This window comes from Pyrenophora tritici-repentis, chromosome 6 (genome assembly GCF_003171515.1).
Source record: "Pyrenophora tritici-repentis strain M4 chromosome 6, whole genome shotgun sequence".
NCBI lineage: Eukaryota > Fungi > Ascomycota > Dothideomycetes > Pleosporales > Pleosporaceae > Pyrenophora > Pyrenophora tritici-repentis.
Window position 1 is genome coordinate 73283 of NC_089395.1, and position 16622 is coordinate 89904.

At 49.5% G+C, this 16622-nt stretch overlaps 7 protein-coding genes across 7 annotated transcripts; 3 read left to right on the forward strand and 4 right to left on the reverse strand.

Moving 5' to 3' along the window:
• Positions 1-162: 162 nt before the first annotated feature.
• PtrM4_112850 (uncharacterized protein) lies at positions 163-3176 on the reverse strand (the record flags this gene model as incomplete). The annotated part of the gene is made up of 4 exons (XM_066108029.1): positions 163-1266; positions 1311-1672; positions 1711-2047; positions 2337-3176. 4 exons carry the CDS (start codon positions 3174-3176, stop codon positions 163-165), a joined length of 2643 nt encoding a protein of 880 aa, XP_065961214.1.
• A 324-nt stretch (positions 3177-3500) lies between these two features.
• On the forward strand, positions 3501-4136 carry PtrM4_112860 (uncharacterized protein; the record flags this gene model as incomplete). Its single annotated transcript, XM_066108030.1, has 1 exon — positions 3501-4136. One exon carries the CDS (start codon positions 3501-3503, stop codon positions 4134-4136), a length of 636 nt encoding a protein of 211 aa, XP_065961215.1.
• A 265-nt stretch (positions 4137-4401) lies between these two features.
• On the forward strand, positions 4402-8391 carry PtrM4_112870 (uncharacterized protein; the record flags this gene model as incomplete). The annotated part of the gene is made up of 1 exon (XM_066108031.1): positions 4402-8391. One exon carries the CDS (start codon positions 4402-4404, stop codon positions 8389-8391), a length of 3990 nt encoding a protein of 1329 aa, XP_065961216.1.
• Positions 8392-8822: 431 nt separating this feature from the next.
• Positions 8823-9448, forward strand: PtrM4_112880 (uncharacterized protein; the record flags this gene model as incomplete). The annotated part of the gene is made up of 3 exons (XM_066108032.1): positions 8823-8857; positions 8899-9191; positions 9234-9448. The coding sequence occupies 3 exons, from the start codon at positions 8823-8825 to the stop codon at positions 9446-9448; spliced, it is 543 nt and encodes a 180-aa protein (XP_065961217.1).
• A 165-nt stretch (positions 9449-9613) lies between these two features.
• PtrM4_112890 (uncharacterized protein) lies at positions 9614-10495 on the reverse strand (the record flags this gene model as incomplete). The annotated part of the gene is made up of 1 exon (XM_066108033.1): positions 9614-10495. The coding sequence occupies one exon, from the start codon at positions 10493-10495 to the stop codon at positions 9614-9616; it is 882 nt and encodes a 293-aa protein (XP_065961218.1).
• A 425-nt stretch (positions 10496-10920) lies between these two features.
• Positions 10921-11535, reverse strand: PtrM4_112900 (uncharacterized protein; the record flags this gene model as incomplete). Its single annotated transcript, XM_066108034.1, has 1 exon — positions 10921-11535. One exon carries the CDS (start codon positions 11533-11535, stop codon positions 10921-10923), a length of 615 nt encoding a protein of 204 aa, XP_065961219.1.
• A 2170-nt stretch (positions 11536-13705) lies between these two features.
• PtrM4_112910 (Dimer-Tnp-hAT domain containing protein) lies at positions 13706-16473 on the reverse strand (the record flags this gene model as incomplete). Its single annotated transcript, XM_066108035.1, has 3 exons — positions 13706-13743; positions 13856-15107; positions 15154-16473. The coding sequence occupies 3 exons, from the start codon at positions 16471-16473 to the stop codon at positions 13706-13708; spliced, it is 2610 nt and encodes an 869-aa protein (XP_065961220.1).
• Between the last annotated feature and the right edge of the window lie 149 nt (positions 16474-16622).

Here is a 16622-nt window from a genome sequence, read left to right on the forward strand (position 1 = left end):
TAGAGAGAGAAACGAAAAAGTAACAAGAGGCAATTTGAGATATAATAAAAGGTTTGAGAGAGAGCGTGTGGGTTGTGGCATCTATGCGGCGTTTTGCCGCGAATCCTACACTGAATAATGCCAAGGAATTCAGCGGGTCTTTGTGAAATTCAAAAATAGAAATCACTCGTCATAGAAGGAGTTCGTTACCTTCACGAAGGTCTCGAACTCTTGTGGCTGGTCTATTAATTGCGCGAGGTACGCTAGGCCTTCCTGTCTTGTGCGAGGGGGCACGATGGGGCGTAGAGGCCACTTCTTGAAGTGTGTTGTGGCTCTCTTGCAGAACACTAGGTGTTCTGGCGTCTTGGGCCTGCCGCATAGGCATTTCGAGGTATCCTCGTGGTTGAATTTTCGGTGGTACCATTCAAAGTCGCCATGCGTTGAGCGTATCATAAGGACTTTCGCGAGTATCCTTCGGGGTAGCCATAGCGCTGCGGGCGTGCGCCTAGTATCGTATGGCAGCTGCCATTGCGTGTACCATGCTGATAGCCTACTGCTCTTATCCTTCCACCAAGTGTCCCTTGTATGTTCGAGGAGGCGGCGGCCTACTGTTCGTATACCGGATCTTGTGGGGGAGGCGGCCATGCCGTATGGCTGGTGCGGGTCTTTGGCCTCGTTGTCAGCCAGCTGGTCGGCGAGTTCGTTTCCAACAATCTTCATGTGTCCCGGCGCCCACCGCGTTTTCACGCTGTAGGCCTCCATAGCTCCATGAATTTGGAGGAACGCCCATTGGGAGGAGGCAGGGGCGGCTCCGCGTATGCCCCATATTACCGAAGTGCTGTCTATGCAGAGTACGATCTCCCTCTGGCTAGGCAGTGAGAGTTGTAGTGCGTGTTTGAGTCCTCTGCACGCGCCTATAGCCTCCGCATCGAAGACGTGGCTAAGGGCATTTAGTGAGCCTTGTCCAGTCGCCACGGCGGCCTGGCCCTGGTATATAGCGTACCCGTAAGTGACCACCCTTGTACCGTTGATTTGTTGTTCAGACCCGTCTGAGAAGACAGTGATTGTCTCTTGTCCAAGAGACTCCCACCAGATGGTGAAATTCTGGGCAGCAATGTCCTTTCCTTGCCCTTGCGTTGGGTCCTGCCTCGACCCGTATGAAAAGTGAGGGCTGGCTAGGACGTTTCGGGTGTGGCGGGTAGCAGTTGTGCTACGCGCTGAACCTTCGATCTTGGTATCCGTCGGTTGCCCGCTGCGCGTCCTCGTATGACTAGTGGCAGTGTAGTTCTATTAGTAAGTGGGTGCTTGTCGTCTATCGTGCGTAGGTGAACCGCAAAGCGGAGCTTAGCCTCCTCCAGCGCCACCTGTGCCGACGGCATCGCAGCTTCTCTTAGCAGTACTGCGTTTGGTGTTGTCCTCCACGCAGGGAGGATTGCCTTCGTGGCTGCTATTAGTGCCTGATCTATCGTGGTTAGGTGCCAGCCTACCCTAGTGCTGACCGTGGGTTTACGGGAAACCCTTGCAATTCGTGGGTTCTTCGTCCTGCCCTCGTACCATGTTTCGGCTCCGTATAGTAGTATGGGCAGGATACATGTTATGGCTGCCTTGCGTAGCGATCCTGCTGGAGGGCCGTGGGCTGTGTTGGCGAGGCTCCGGAGATGGTTCGCTACTTTCCTAGCTTGCGCCGCCCTTTCTGCGACGTGCTTCTTGAAAGTTAGTCCCCTATCAAACCACACCCCAAGCCAGCGCAGCGCAGTCTGGCTTCCCCCTGCGCAGGGGCTATAGGGTGAATTGTTTGATCTTCCAATTGGATTGGCGGCGCATGTAGTCCTTTCTGGCGCGTGAGGTGGATCAGCTCCCGTTTCTCTGGTGCAAACGTGATCTTGTTCGCAGCTCCCCATTCATTGATAGATTTGAGGTCCTCTGCTAGCAGTGCGACGTTCTCGTCTAAAGAGTGGGAGACCCGGTATAGGTTGATGTCGTCGGCATACCCGAACCGGAGTTTTCGGTCCTGGTTGAGTAGTTCAGCTAGGTATAGGGTGTATAGGACCGGTGATAGCGGCGATCCCTGCGGGGTGCCGCAGTAAGGTCATGGGTGCGAGCTGGTTATAAACCGTACAACTGTAGCGAGGCTAAGCTTTCAGATGAGCAGCTTGTAGGAGATTACAACATACTAGAGTGGAACACTGAGTTTTGGTAATTTGTATGTAGCTTAATCTCTTTGTAGTAGTCAAGTAATCCAAGTACTTGCAAGTAATACAAGCAAGTCAAGCAAGTAAAAAAATCACCCCAAGCAAGTCAAGTAAAGCCTATGTTTGAACCAAGCAAGTCAAGTTTAGAGCGGTGACTTGCTTTACTTGCTTGTTGGAAAGTCTGATACCTAGCCACTTGACAGTGTCTTTGTGTTCTATCCGGTCGTTGTTTGGGAGTATGAGGGCTCTTTCTATCCTCTCCTTCTTAGCGGTGAAGTGGATTAGCTCTGTTTTGGATGTGTCGAAGATAATGTCTAGCTGCTCTCCCTTGGCAAAGAGTGTAGCTATCTCTTTTTGCAGTGCTCTTATGTTTTTCTTTAGAGAGGTTGATGAGGTAGTAAGAGATAGGTCGTCGATATACGATAGTTGAAAGCTTTGTAAGGCTGGGAATAGGTCTCGGATATAGATAAGGAAGAAGATTGGTGATACTGGGCTGCCTTGTGGGATGCCTGCTCTAATCTTGCTAAATTCTTCAATCTTATTATCGAATGCCAGTCTTAGGGTCCTGTTGGAGAGAAAGGATTTCGCCCAGCAAATTAAGCTAATTGGGAGTCCAAGTTTCTTAAGTCGGTCTAGAAATCGGTTGTGTATGACGTGGTCAAAAGCTCCTTTGACGTCCACGAACACTGTGGAAGTAATTTGGCCTTGCTGTTTTTTGTGTTGAATCTGGTCTACTAGGAGGAGAGCGGCGTCTATTGCAGATTTCTTGTTTCTACCTCCAATTTGTGAGGAGTGTAGGAGGTTTGTGGTTTCTGCTAGACTAGCTAGTCTTTTGGCGATAATTCTCTCTAGTACCTTCCCTAGGCTGTTTAAGAGAGTAATTACTCTATAAGCTTTCGGGAGAGAGTAGTCTAGTTTGGGTGGTTTTTTGAGAATTGCTCCTGTAGCTGCTTTCCAGCGAAAAAAAAACCTAGATAGAACGGCCTTCGGCCAAAGTGTTGCCATTCAGGACTACCCTTCTTGGAATCGGCCCGATGCTTCTTGGCCGAATGTTCTACAACCTTCACTTTCACTCCTTTGCCGTTATGTGCTTACGCATATCTTATGTATATAACCTTGTGTATCTACTCCGTAGGACAATCAACGCAGTTCTCATATGCAGTTGTTGACGTCTTGTCTACTGCGATAGTTATGAGCCCGGATACGTGCTACTGCACCCTTCTTCAATAACTGCTGTTCACTTGTCTTTCCTCAAGTGTATTCTATTGTTTGTTTGATTGTCGAATACCTTGTTGAACGTCTTTTGCTGCCACCGTATTGCTTGTCGCAATGGCTGCAACCGAATCGTCTAGTCTTGTGACCAAGACTACCGTCATTCTTGAGAAGCCATCTGATTGGCAAGAATGGCTGTTTCTTAGGCGGGATAAAGCTACTCTTAATGGTATATGGGAGTACTGCAATCCCGACATGTCGCAACATGAGCTGAAGAAGCTTATTGAACCTGTGCGACCGACGCCTGCTACTGTAGCAGAAGGAGTAACGCTTCGCTCACAGCTTACTCATGAACAACGACTCGACTACCAGGACCTGCTAGACGCCTGGGAATACGACCAAAAGACCTATCTGCACCGGCAGAAGGCACTGAATGAATTGACATCGGAGATTGCGCAGACAACTGCACGAAGCAATCTATATCTACTCGAAGGCAAATCAACGGCCTACGAACGACTGAAGGCTCTTAAGGAGCACCTTTCGCCGAACACTGCAAGACGATCACGCGAGCTTGTAGTCAAGTACAGGGACTTGCAAGCAACACGGCGAGGCCGAGCGGTTGAAGGATGGCTGGACGATTGGATCAAGATCACCGACCAGATGAGAACGCTTAATCTACCGGACGTAAAAAGACCCATAGAAACTCCACAACGACCATCATACATAGAACGGCTTAGCCAAAGTCCTACATAGTCACCGACTGATACAGGACTCTAATGGAAATATAATAATAATAATACCGGACGTAAATGGTTCTCGGAGCCAGGAAGACTTCCTCATTGCCGTCAAACCACTCGATGACGCATGGGCAACAATGACGCTCACTGATCTCCTTGCTAAGGACGAAGCAGGAACACCAGTTCCATCTCTACGAGATTACGTGTCGAAATTTCGAACATTCCACAGTCGTACAAGCCCTAGAGCAGCAGGAATAGGGACATTTTCAGCTACGTTAGGAATGGCTGATACAAACGGAGGTCACAAGCAAAGAAAGCCGAAGTGCTTTTGTGGCGAGTACCATTTGTTTATTGAGTGCAAATATTGCAACCCGAAACTACGAGAAGATGGCTGGCAAGGCGACAAGGACATCTTTGAAGCAAAAGAAAGGGCAAAGAAGCATCCAAAGCTAAAAGACTACATTCTTCGAGCAGAGAAGGGACAAGGACCTTCTAAGAAAAGACCGGAGATGACTAGCTCGAAGAACGGTACTGCATCTTCATCAACTTCGACTCCGACTCCTATTCGCTTTGACGACGATCAACTAGCCACGAGTCCTATTCAGACAAACGCCTTAATACAGACTTTCAATACTGCAACGACTAAAGTACCACACCTTATGAACCGATGGGTGTTGGATCCTGGATCGAACGCACATGTTTGCAACACTAGACAATTTGGCTGGTCCTTTGTAAGGAAAGCTAAACCTGGAGAAGTGATCTATGCTGGTGGCCAGGTTGTTCAGATCGCTGAATGGGGCACTGTTGTGCTCAATGTACGAACACCATCTGGCAAGGCACCTATTAAGCTCACTCACGTTGCATTGGTAGAAGGGTTCTTTGCCAATGTTCTTGGTCTATCGCGCTGTCGACCGCTAGGAATCCATTTCGATTCAGGACGCGACTTGCTATACCAGAACAACCCGAGCAATGTGGTCGCAATGCTGGAGTACAGCAATGGGCACTGGCTTATCGATGCTGAGGAGAATGACAGACCCGAGCTAAGTACGTTATCAACATTTGCTGCTCGGTTTCAGCCCCAAAGAACATCTCAGAAACCAAGACCAGCGATCGTTGCTACGGCCAACGAAGCGCATCAGTTGTGGGGACATGCGAGCAAGCAGGCAATTGATCATCTGCCTGAAAGCGTTACAGGTTTTGAACTTGTTGGAGACAACAAAGCGCCGAAATGGAAGGACTGCGATGTGTGTATCCAGTCGAAAATGACGCAACAAATCTCTCGAAGGACCCCTGAAGATACGAATACAACGCCTTTCTATCGCGTTGGCATTGATCTGGTTCAATTACTTCCTCAAGGAGAAGCTTGTTACAATGGTGACAAGTATGCCTTTCACGCGATCTGCCATTCGATTAAGTGGCATGAAGTCACAACGATACCAAACCGACAAAAGAGCACCCTTGTGAATGTGATTAAGGCTCTAATTGCAAAGATTCAACGACAATTCGAATACACTGTGGTTGTATTTCGTATCGACAGCGAGCCTGGTTACCGCGAGCTATTGTACGATGTCTGCAAAGAGCTTGGTATCAAGATTGAAGCGCGAGCCGCTGATACTCCTGCGCAAAATCCAAATGCTGAAAGAGCTGGAAGAGTCATAGTCGAACGTGGAAGAGCATTGAGAATCTCATCAGGACTTCCAAAGGAATTAGCAAACGAGCTTGTTATCACTGCCGCTATGTTGCTTAACATCACGCCAACAGAGAGCCTCGATTGGGAGACGCCTTACCAAAGAGTGTTTGGTAGAAAACCATCAGTAGCGCATATGGCTCCAATTGGATGTCGTGCTCACGTGCTCGACAGAAAGGTCAAGCGTGGAGACAAGCTTGAATCCCGAACGATGATTGGATATTTGGTTGGTTACGATTCGACAAACATCTTCCGTATCTGGATACCATCTAAGGGACGTGTTATACGAACACGCGATGTGGTCTTTGCACGACAGCACCTCATGAAGAACGACGATGAGCCTGAGAAGCTCTCAGAAGAAGCTGAGCGATTAATTGAGATCTTGGATATACCCACACCTCAAGCGCTCATAGACATTGAGGACCTTCTGTCTCCATTACAGAAACAGACTTATGAGGAAAACAACTCTTTAACCCAGAATGACCGAAACGATGCTGAAACAGCAACCGAGAAAGATATTCAGTTCGAACTAGGGAATCTAGACAAGGAATTCGATAATTCTGCAACACCAGAATCTACGATTAGGGTCAGACATCCCGATGATAGCCCTACAACACCAGAATCAATGGTTTCCCGTCGACAAAACGTACCAGGCGGTTGGGGAGATCAATACCAAGACTACGTGCCAGACCGATACCAGAACAACGCTCCAAGACGTTTGAATCCAGAGGTTGGCAGTCAAGAGAATGTGATTGAAGGACACCGAAGACGACACCGAGCCAACTACTCTGATCATAATCACCTGAGTACGAATATGACCTACTATAGTACATTTTTGGCCGCAATCAGTCAACCAGAAACGACGAAACTGTTCGGAGAATTACCGAAAGTTCGACTCTATAGAGATCAGCTGCCACCACCTCCAAAACGCTATCGAGACGTTGCTACGCACCCATTTGCCAATGAGTTTCAGAAGGCAATGAATGTCGAATTTGACAACTGTTGGAAGAAAGGTTGCTTTGCTCAAACACCTGCAACCTCATCAACTGCTGATGCTGAGGTTTTACCCCTAATGTGGGTGTACACATACAAGTTCGATCAAGATGGATACTTGTATAAGTTCAAGGCTCGACTTGTCGTACGCGGAGATCTTCAAGCAGAATGGGGAGACACCTACGCGGCCACGCTGGCTGCCCGAGTCTTTCGAGGATTAATCGCGCTAGCTGCTGCGTTCGACCTCTTAATGTTTCAGTACGATGCACTAAACGCGTTTCTAAACGCACGAGTAAACAGAAAGCTTTTCTGTTATACACCTGAAGGCTTTGCAAAACAGTATGGAGAACTACTCCTAATTCGTCGAGCATTGTACGGTCTTAAGGAAGCTCCATTGCTTTGGTATGCAGAACTTCAGAAGACCCTAAAGAAGCTGGGGTTAAAAGCAGTTCCTGGAGTTCCTTGCTTGTTTGCCAACAACAATCTAATCGTTTTCTTCTACGTTGATGATATCGTCGTCTTGGTACATCCTTCAAAGACAAGTTACAAGGAGGAATTCGAAAAGCGCTTGCTACAGATCTACGATCTCCGAATACTTGGCGAATTAAGTTGGTTCCTTGGGATTCGTGTGATACGCGATCGACCTTCGAAGAGCATTTGGTTAATTCAAGACTCCTTTATTAACAAGGTTGCAAGCAAGTTCAACCTAACAAGCGACAAGGGATACCCCGATTTTCCGATAAAGGAGAACGTACTACCACCGTCAACGGAAGAACCAAACTCTAAGCGCACGAAAATCTATCAACAACTAGTTGGATCACTAGCTTACATTGCCACGTTTACACGACCTGATGTCGCACGAGCGCACTCAGTACTGGCCCGACATCTTGCAAACCCTGGCCAAAAGCATTTATACGCAGCAATCCATTGCTGGCGTTATCTTATTGGCAAGAGAAATCTGGCGCTCAAGGCCTCAGGAACTCAAAATGAGAAAGACCTGTTCGTAATCCCCGTAGAGAACGCGGACAAGTATACAGACACGGTTGAACCAATATTTTATGGCGCATCTGATGCTGCCTATGCGGACGAACCTGACACGAGAAGAAGCTCTGAAGGATACTTGTTCAAGCTATACGGCCTGTCTGTTGACTGGAAGGCTGCTATCCAGAAGACTGTTACAAAGTCCACAACAGAAGCAGAACTTCTAGCTCTGTCCCGAGCTGGCGGAGAAATGAAATGGTGGAACAGGCTGTTCCGCGAAATTCGATTTAATCCAGATATAGTCTCGAAGATCTGGTGCGACAATCAACAGACTGTTGGCATAGTCACAAAGGCTGAAGAGAAGCTTCAAACAAAGCTAAAACACGTGGACATTCATCAGCTGTGGCTACGACAAGAGGTAGAGGCTGGAAGAATCCATGTAGACTGGAAGCCGACTGCCTACATGCCCGCCGATGGACTGACAAAGGTACTACCTCGACAGAAGCACGCCCAGTTCATCAAGCAGCTTGGTCTTGAAGACGTCTCAGATCGCTTAATCACCACCATAAAGGACATCAACAACGAGTCTCTCTTAGAGATACATGATTAATTTCAGCTTTCACTGTTCATTCAAGCTGGGGGGGGGTGTTGCCATTCAGGACTACCCTTCTTGGAATCGGCCCGATGCTTCTTGGCCGAATGTTCTACAACCTTCACTTTCACTCCTTTGCCGTTATGTGCTTACGCATATCTTATGTATATAACCTTGTGTATCTACTCCGTAGGACAATCAACGCAGTTCTCATATGCAGTTGTTGACGTCTTGTCTACTGCGATACAAAGTCCTACATAGTCTCTGACTGAAAAAGGACTCTAATGGAATAATAATAATAATATTGTCGTGTTGTGATGTATGTGTACAAGAGCTCTCGGCTCAGAGGTAAGTGCACTTGCCCACCGGGCAGTGCCTGCTACAATAGGATGTCATGTGACTCTAGTCACGTGGTTACACATACGGCCGATCTGCTTACGCTGGCGAGCATGTTTAACAAGCAAGAGATTCCGCGCTGGCTGCTGTAAGGCGCCACTCGCCAGCTGGACTTTGAGGACTCTCTAGCGCCGCTGCTCAGCTTCTCGTTTGTGAGGGCGGAGGTCGGGGAGCAGACATTGGCGATGCACCGGCTCGTGCAGCTGTCGATGAGGCGGAGAGCGAGCTGGTCAAGTGGGTGACGGAATCGATACAAGCGCTGGGCGCGGCGTTTCCAGGCGGGAATTACCAGATGTGGGAGCAGTGCACAGTGCTGCTGCCGCACCTAAAAGAGGTCGCTGGCCATAGAACAGGGAAGAAGGAGGACCTAATGAAGCAGGCCGAGAGTGTTCTTCGTGCAGGATGGTGTCTGCTCCTCAGGGGTGAGTATACGGCAGCGGAGGGGTTTTGTTAATCATCCCTAGACATCCGGGAGAGGGTGCTTGGGCAAGGTCACCCAGACACGCTCACCAGCGTCAGCGAGCTTGGGTTAGTGTTGGAAAGCCAGGGAAAGTACGAGGAGGCCGAAGCGATGCACTGTCGAGCGCTGGAAGAATACGAGGAGGTGCTTGGGCGAGAGCACCCAGATACGCCCACAAGCGTCAGCGAGCTTGGGTTAGTGTGCCACAGATGTCAATGAGCAAGCTGAGCGAGCTCAGCCAATTGGCTTGCTCAGCCAATTGAGCGGAGGCCAGCAGCTCGCTCGGCTCGCTCGGATTGGCTGAAACAGGGCTGTCAGCTCGCTCGGCTTGATGGGCTCAGTCCCGATTAGGAAAGTTATATAGAAACCTTGGTGTTGAGTTTCTCAGCTAATATCCCACTTATGTACACCGTATTTCGCGTCCATCTCCTCATCGCTGATAGCCTCCTTTACAGGCACCTCACCACTGCCAAATCCAGCTCTTATCCATCGTCGATCGCACTGTATTGCTGCTAGAAGTTGCGGAGAAATGCTGCGCCGACGGGGCTCGAGGAGGTCACCCAGCTCGCTGAATAAGCGCTCACACTCACAGCTTGAGCCTGGGATTGATAGCATGTCGATAGCAAATTTGCTAAGGCTGGGGTAGCGATCGCGGAGTCCTACCCAGTATTTTATAGGGTCGACGCCCTCGCTAGCGATCGGTTCGCTGCGTTTCCAAGCCTCATATTCATCCTCCTCGTTCTCCGTAAGCCCTGCAGGCTCAATAAAGCTGTTGATAGCGTCGTCTATATCATTGTGCCTGACTTTGGGGCGTAAGCGCGGCTTCGGTAAGCTTTTGTACTCCGCCCACAAATGTTGAAACTTGCGGTTGCTGCTCTCTAGCCAATCAGGCTTATCCGCCCACGCTGCGTCAAGGTAGCTTTTGTAGCGAGGATGAAGGATTATAGCAGCATAGTAAGCTGGCGAGAGGTCGAGCTTGTTGTAGTACTCGCGGGCTTTAACTAGGGCAGCGCGGAGGTTGATAGCAAGGTGGTCTTCGGGTGACTCTGTATGCTCATCATAAATGACGTCTTCATAGCTTTGCAAGCGGTCCTCATAGACTCCAAGTAAGTATTCAAATACTAGAATAACCTCAGCGATTGCTCCAAAAGCACCGCTTTTGCCGCGGCCTTCAAGCCGTTTTGTAGCTTGTTTTAGTGGCCTAAGCACATCAATATACTCAGCAATCACCTGCCAGTCATGGGCATTGATCCCATCAGACCTCATCCAATCCGGCGCTGCAGGCAGCTTGTTGTTACGACTTCGGGCGTACGCGTCTTCAGTTTCAATCTTCTGAATATGGTAGTTGGCGTACCCATTAACCGCTAATTGCAACTCAACAGCGCGCTCAAAACACGAAACGTAAGAGTTCCAGCGAGTAACAACTGGCTTGACGGGCTCCTTGATTTTGTGCTGTTCTGTTGGCGCGTTGACAGGCTGGTCCCTAATAGCGAGCTTCTGATACTTCTCAAAAAGAGCGTACTGTTGTGGTGTTTTGATGTAGTTGATAACCGCGAGAAGCACTCCTAATCACAGTCCGCAACAATCAATTAAGTGGGTCCTAGAAGGTTCAGATTGGATTGATTGATTACCGCTTTAAGCCTAGTAGTTACCTATAGGAGTTTAAGCCCTACCTAGATAGGTAAGTGGGTCTAGGAGAGTGACCGGATTGAATTGATTGTTGCGGAGTCTACTCCTAATGGTCCATCGCCTCGCCAAGTAGCCATGTTCTCAGCTTCGTTCACGCGCTCAGTCTCCTCGTTGTCGTAGGACTCTTTCTCCTCACCCCAGAGTAGCATCTGGCCAATGAGATTAAGCGTATGAGGACCGCAGCGAAGGCGACGCTCGGTAGCGCTGAAGCCCATCTGCAAGGCGAGAGTGTTGATCGTGGTGTTGTTGTTATGTGCGTTGTCGAGGACGAAGTAACCGAGCTTGCCCACAGTGATTTCGAACTGCTTGAATATTGCCATCACGACCTCAGCCATGGCCTCGCCGGTGTGGGCACCTGTCAGTTGTGGGAGCGCAATAGGCAAGTCCCTGAGCTCGCCAGAGCTATCAACGTAGTGGGCGACGATACCTAAGTAACCGCGCTTGCCACCTTTTGTCGTCCATCCGTCAAAGCTTATATGGACTTTGCTCATTGATTCTGAAAGGCTTGCGACAACCTTTGGTAACAGGTAGTTGTACAGGCGTATAACGTATCGTGAGACGCTGTTATGAGATGCCCACAGGGCTCGTTCTGCCTCTACGCTAGCTAATTGTATCATATTGCGAAAAGACGATGATTCGAATTGTGAGAGTGGGAGGTTGTTTTCGACGAGCCAGGTGACGGCCGCAAGCCTAAACTCTTGTATATTGAAGTTGGTAAGCTCGTTGGCAACAGCCTGAGAGCAGCCCTTCTGAAGGGCGCGTTCGAGGAGAGTTTCTTTCCGAGGAGCGACGGTAGTGCGCTTACTTGGAGGCTTCAAGCCATGAACTTTCTTGTCTTCTCCGAGATGACGTGCTGGCGCTGATGGAGACTGCGAGACGTTATGTATGCCACGGCCAACAGTAGTGAACTTGTGCTTATAGCAATAGTGGCAGATCCACGTAACTTTTGCGACGTTGCTGCGCAAGGCGATGCGATAGCCATGGCTGTATACCCAGCTTGCTCGGTTCGAAAGTGATGTGGGCGGCTTGCAGTGCTTTGGGTAGCGACTCTAATTAAAGCCGTCGTATTTGTCCTCTACCTATACGAAACCCTCGTCGACAGCCTCGCTAGCTGCTCCTGAAGCTGCAACAGTGGCATGCTCGCTGCCCTCAGGTGGTGGGATGATTGTCTCTTCGGCGCGCGACTCTCGGAGGGTCGCTTCAAAATTTGGTGCTTGTGGCGCGGCGACGAGAGCTTGACGCGGCGACAGCGGTGGAGGAGGTGGAGATGGTGAGAATGGCTGAGTATCGACTAGCACAGGTTGGCTGGCAGTCCCGCGATCACAGTCCGCAACAATCAATTAAGTGGGTCCTAGAAGGTTCAGATTGGATTGATTGATTACCGCTTTAAGCCTAGTAGTTACCTATAGGAGTTTAAGCCCTACCTAGATAGGTAAGTGGGTCTAGGAGAGTGACCGGATTGAATTGATTGTTGCGGAGTCTACCCGCGATGACGCGCTGCGACTCTAGGGCGCTTCGAAGTTGTCGCGATTTCTAGAGCATTAACGCGTGTTCTTTTTGCTGGCATTATAGCAACGGCGAGGTAGATAATAGCTGCAAATAGAGACGCGTTGATGGAGTATAGGTGAGTGTGGTGGGTGATAAGTAGTAAGTGAAGTGTCGCAGAAGGAGAATATTGTTGCCAGGCCGTTAGCCGGAAATTTAGTAGCTTATTTGCTAGAAATATAGCAAAAAAGAGTGTATTTTAGGTTATAACTAGGTTTCGAACTTACGCACTACACCTAAAAATCATCGTGAGATTGCCCCTCCACCAAGTCCTTCAGCCCCAAGTTTCCAACCGCCCCATCCAACCAAGCTAAGCAAGCTGACTGAGCGAGCGCCTATCCCTAAGCTCGCTCGGCTTGCAAGCGCGCACTGCGCGCTCAGCTCATTCGGCTTGGTCAAAACGTCCAAGCCGAGCGAGCTGAGCGAGCCGGCTCGCTCGTTGACAAGTATGTACGTACTATACTTAACTATATTCTTTACGTTAGATACGACGCCTCTATTAATTATCTATAGTATTGTTACTATACTGCGTTGTGATGACCCGCCCCTACGGCATCACTACTACCCTCTAATAAGTCTAATTTGTAAGGGGCTACGCTTAGGGAGCAATTGCATAGGTTTACTGAAGTTGTATTTAATGGAGAACTACAGATCTATCTACTAGAGGGCTTATATCCACCAGAGATGCCAACAATCAAATCAATCAAGCTTCAGGCCCTATACTTGCTTTGATTGACGTTTTCTTGGTGTTGAGCTTGCTTTGATGGGCTTGATAGGTCGATCAGTGAGGCTTGATTGGTGAGCTTGATGGGCTTGATCGCTAGGTAGCCTTAGGAAGCTCCGAAGAGTGAAAAAGGCGGTTTCTGGAGCCAAAAAAAGGCAAAACGAGAAGTTAGTATAGAGTTTCGAACACAAAGCAAAAAAGGCCGCAACTATCTGCTCTAGAGAGAGGTCCTTCTAGGAGCGCGTTTGAGGGAGAATAGCAGTGTTGCGTAGTATATAACCTGAAGTCTTATTGCGCGCGAGTAATCAAGAAAAGATAAGATTGTATCGCTATCGCCGTTGAAACCCAGCTACTCGGGAGTCTCTACGTTGAGCAGAGTGCTCACAAGCTATCCTCATCGTTCACTAGCAGTATATGCCCCAACAGCAGTATACAGCAGGGACAGTAACCTCTCTAAGGCCTTTGGATAGGATATATCGAAGCTTAAGACTCATTAATCGACGCGGAGGCAGGCGGTATTATTCAGTGGATGGGCGTTGTAAGGTAGGCGAGACGTCTATTTTAAGAAGTAGTCAGCTACGCTCTGCTAGGTATATTGAAGCTGTAAGAAGCAGCTATCCTGATGACCCTAGAGGTCGTAGACGAGGATGGAGATGGGCTGTACTTACCGGAATCGCTAGGTTGCTCCCACGCTGTGAGGTTGTACAACTGCTCAAGGTCGTGATCTGAGAGTTGGCTTGTAGCTGACGTCGGCAGCTTTATGCCAGCGGCATTCCAAGCCCGTACACATTGAAGCGCGGCGAGTATTTGTGACCCAATCTTGCGCCGTCGCGGAGCAAGTAGATCTCCTAGTTCACTAAACATGCGCTCGCACTCGCAACTGCTCGCTGGAATACTCAACACGTCAATCGCAAAGCGTGAGAGGTCGGGATACTTAGACTGAAGCTGTACCCAGTACTTGATAGGGTTGCCGTCAACGTTAGGGCTGTTGTGCTGCTTACTCGTCCACTTTGGCTCCAATTTGCGCCACCTGTCGTACTCATCTGTGAGCTCATCATCGTCCTCGCTATCGCTTATGATGTACGAGATAGCCTCGTCAATAGCGCCGTTATCACGCTCTTTTGAGGGCTTTGTTGGAGGAGTAGAGGTCGTATACTCTGCCCAAAGAGCACGAAAGTCAGCCATACAGGCGACGAGCCACTCAGGCTTATCACGCCACGCCTTCTCGCAATAGCGTCGATAGTACGGGTGAAGAGCGCAGGCCGCAAAGTACGCGGGTGAGTCGTCGAGTTTACTGTAGTAGTCGTTGAGCTTCTCCCACGCTGCGCGAAAGTTGATAGAGATGTGATCTTCAGGCGCCTCGCGCTGCTCAAAATCAACCCTCTCGTACTGCCGGAGACGCTGCTCAAAGCGCCCCATAAGGAACTCAAACACTGGTATAACCTCGTATATCGCACCGAAACGGCCACATTTGCCTCTGCCTTCAAGGCGCTTTGTAGCATCTTTCAGCGGCTTCAGCACCTCAATATACTCAGTTATAACAGCCCAATCAGCAGCTGTGAGGCCCTTAGATCTCATCCAAGCAGGCGCCTGGGGCTTCTTGTTGTTCTTCGTTCGGGCGTGTGAGTCGGCAACGCGCTGCTGTTCCACGTAGAAACAAACGTAGGAGTTGAACGCGGGTTGTAGTAATACAGCTCTCTCAAACGCTGAACAAAAGGAGTTCCAGCGCGTAACGCAAGGCTTTACAGGCTCGAGTATTTGGAATTTAGCGTCGTCGTCGGCCGGTAAGTCCTGCCTCGCGAGGCGCTGAAAGTTCGCGAACATGTCGTACTGTTGTGGCGTTTTGATGTAGCTAATAACGTCTATAAGCGTGCCTAATGGGCCCTGCTTACGCCACTCGTTGAGGTATTTCTCTTCCTCCTGTACAGCGTTAGAAAGCTTCATTGAAAAGAACAGGTAGACTTACAGCCAAGTTCTCGTCGTTGTTAAAGGCGTCCTTGTTTGAGCCAAATATAATCGACTGGCCAACTAAGTTGATTGTATGAGCGCTACAACGTAGCCGGCGATGCTTAGACTTAAAGCCAAACTTCGCTCCAAGGGTCGCGATAGCAGTGTCGTTATTGAACGCGTTGTCGAGCATAAAGTAGCCAACGTTCTGCGCAGTTATATTAAACTTCTGCAGAGTTTCAGCGACACAATCAGCTATCCTGTCGCCAGTATGGGCACCTGAGAGCTGCGGCAGGTCAATAGCAACGTCCCTAAGGTCGCCCTCAGCCGTGGCAAAGTGAGCGACAATACCGAAGAAGCCACGCTTGCCACCTTTAACGGTCCACCCATCAAAGCTTATATGTATCTTGCTCGCCGCGCAACGCAGCTCATCGACGACCTGAGGCTGCATGAAGTTGTACAGCCTCATCACAAACTGCGCAACGCTTGTGCGACTACTCCAGAGCGCCTGCTCAGCTTCAGGATTCGCGAAATGTATCATCCTGCGGAAAGCTGGATCTTCGAACTGGCAGAGGGCGAGGTTGTTGTCAACAAGCCAGCTAACAGCTGCTATTCGAAAGGACTGTACGTCGAAGTTTCCTATCTCGTTCGCAACCCTTTGGCTAACGCCGAAGCCGCCCTTCAGCATCATTTCTAGCGATTTCTGGCCTCCAAGAAGCTGCTGAGGCGGTTGCTCGCCAGCGTTTGTTATTCCATGATCCCTATTTAGGTGCCTCGCAGCAGTACTAGTTGCCTCCGTCGTCTCCGCAAAGCCAGCAGTCGCTGCTTTACGCTTGTGACAGATGTGGCACAGCCAGAATATCCTGTTGGTATTACTGCGGAGAGTAAGCCGATAACCGTAGTTGTATACCCAGCTTTTCTTCTGCTTCTGTGTCCGAAGAGGCTTCATATACCGTGGCAGGCGACTCCAGTTAATGCCATCAAAGTTATCGGCCATACGCGGGTCGAAGTCAGGCTCTGGCTCGCCTTCATCTACCGCTTCAGACGCCGCTGCAGCTACCTCAGAGGCTTCAACAGGCGCGACAATCGCATCTTCGGGTATAGAGTCGCGCAACTGCATCTCGAAATCAACGCCTTGGCTCGCGGCCAGTATAGCTCGACGCGGCGACGTTGGCGGAGTCTCGCGCTGTGTATCCTCGTCGATAACGAAAGGGTGAGATGGCTGCGAAGCTTCGATAGTTATAGGCTGTGATTTACTGCCTTTCTGGCGTTTTGAGCGACCAGCGGCGGCAACAGGAGCGGCAGCAGGGCGTTTACGAGGATGCCTAGGGTCTGGCATAATAGCAACGGGTAGCACTAGGAATAGAACATGTAGAGAATTGTGTTAATCATTGTGCTACGGGAACTAAGATCTATATCTCCGCCGGCTAACGTTGTGGGCGCTATGCCCTGTACGTACTAGCCTTTAAGTGAGAGAAGATGGGATGG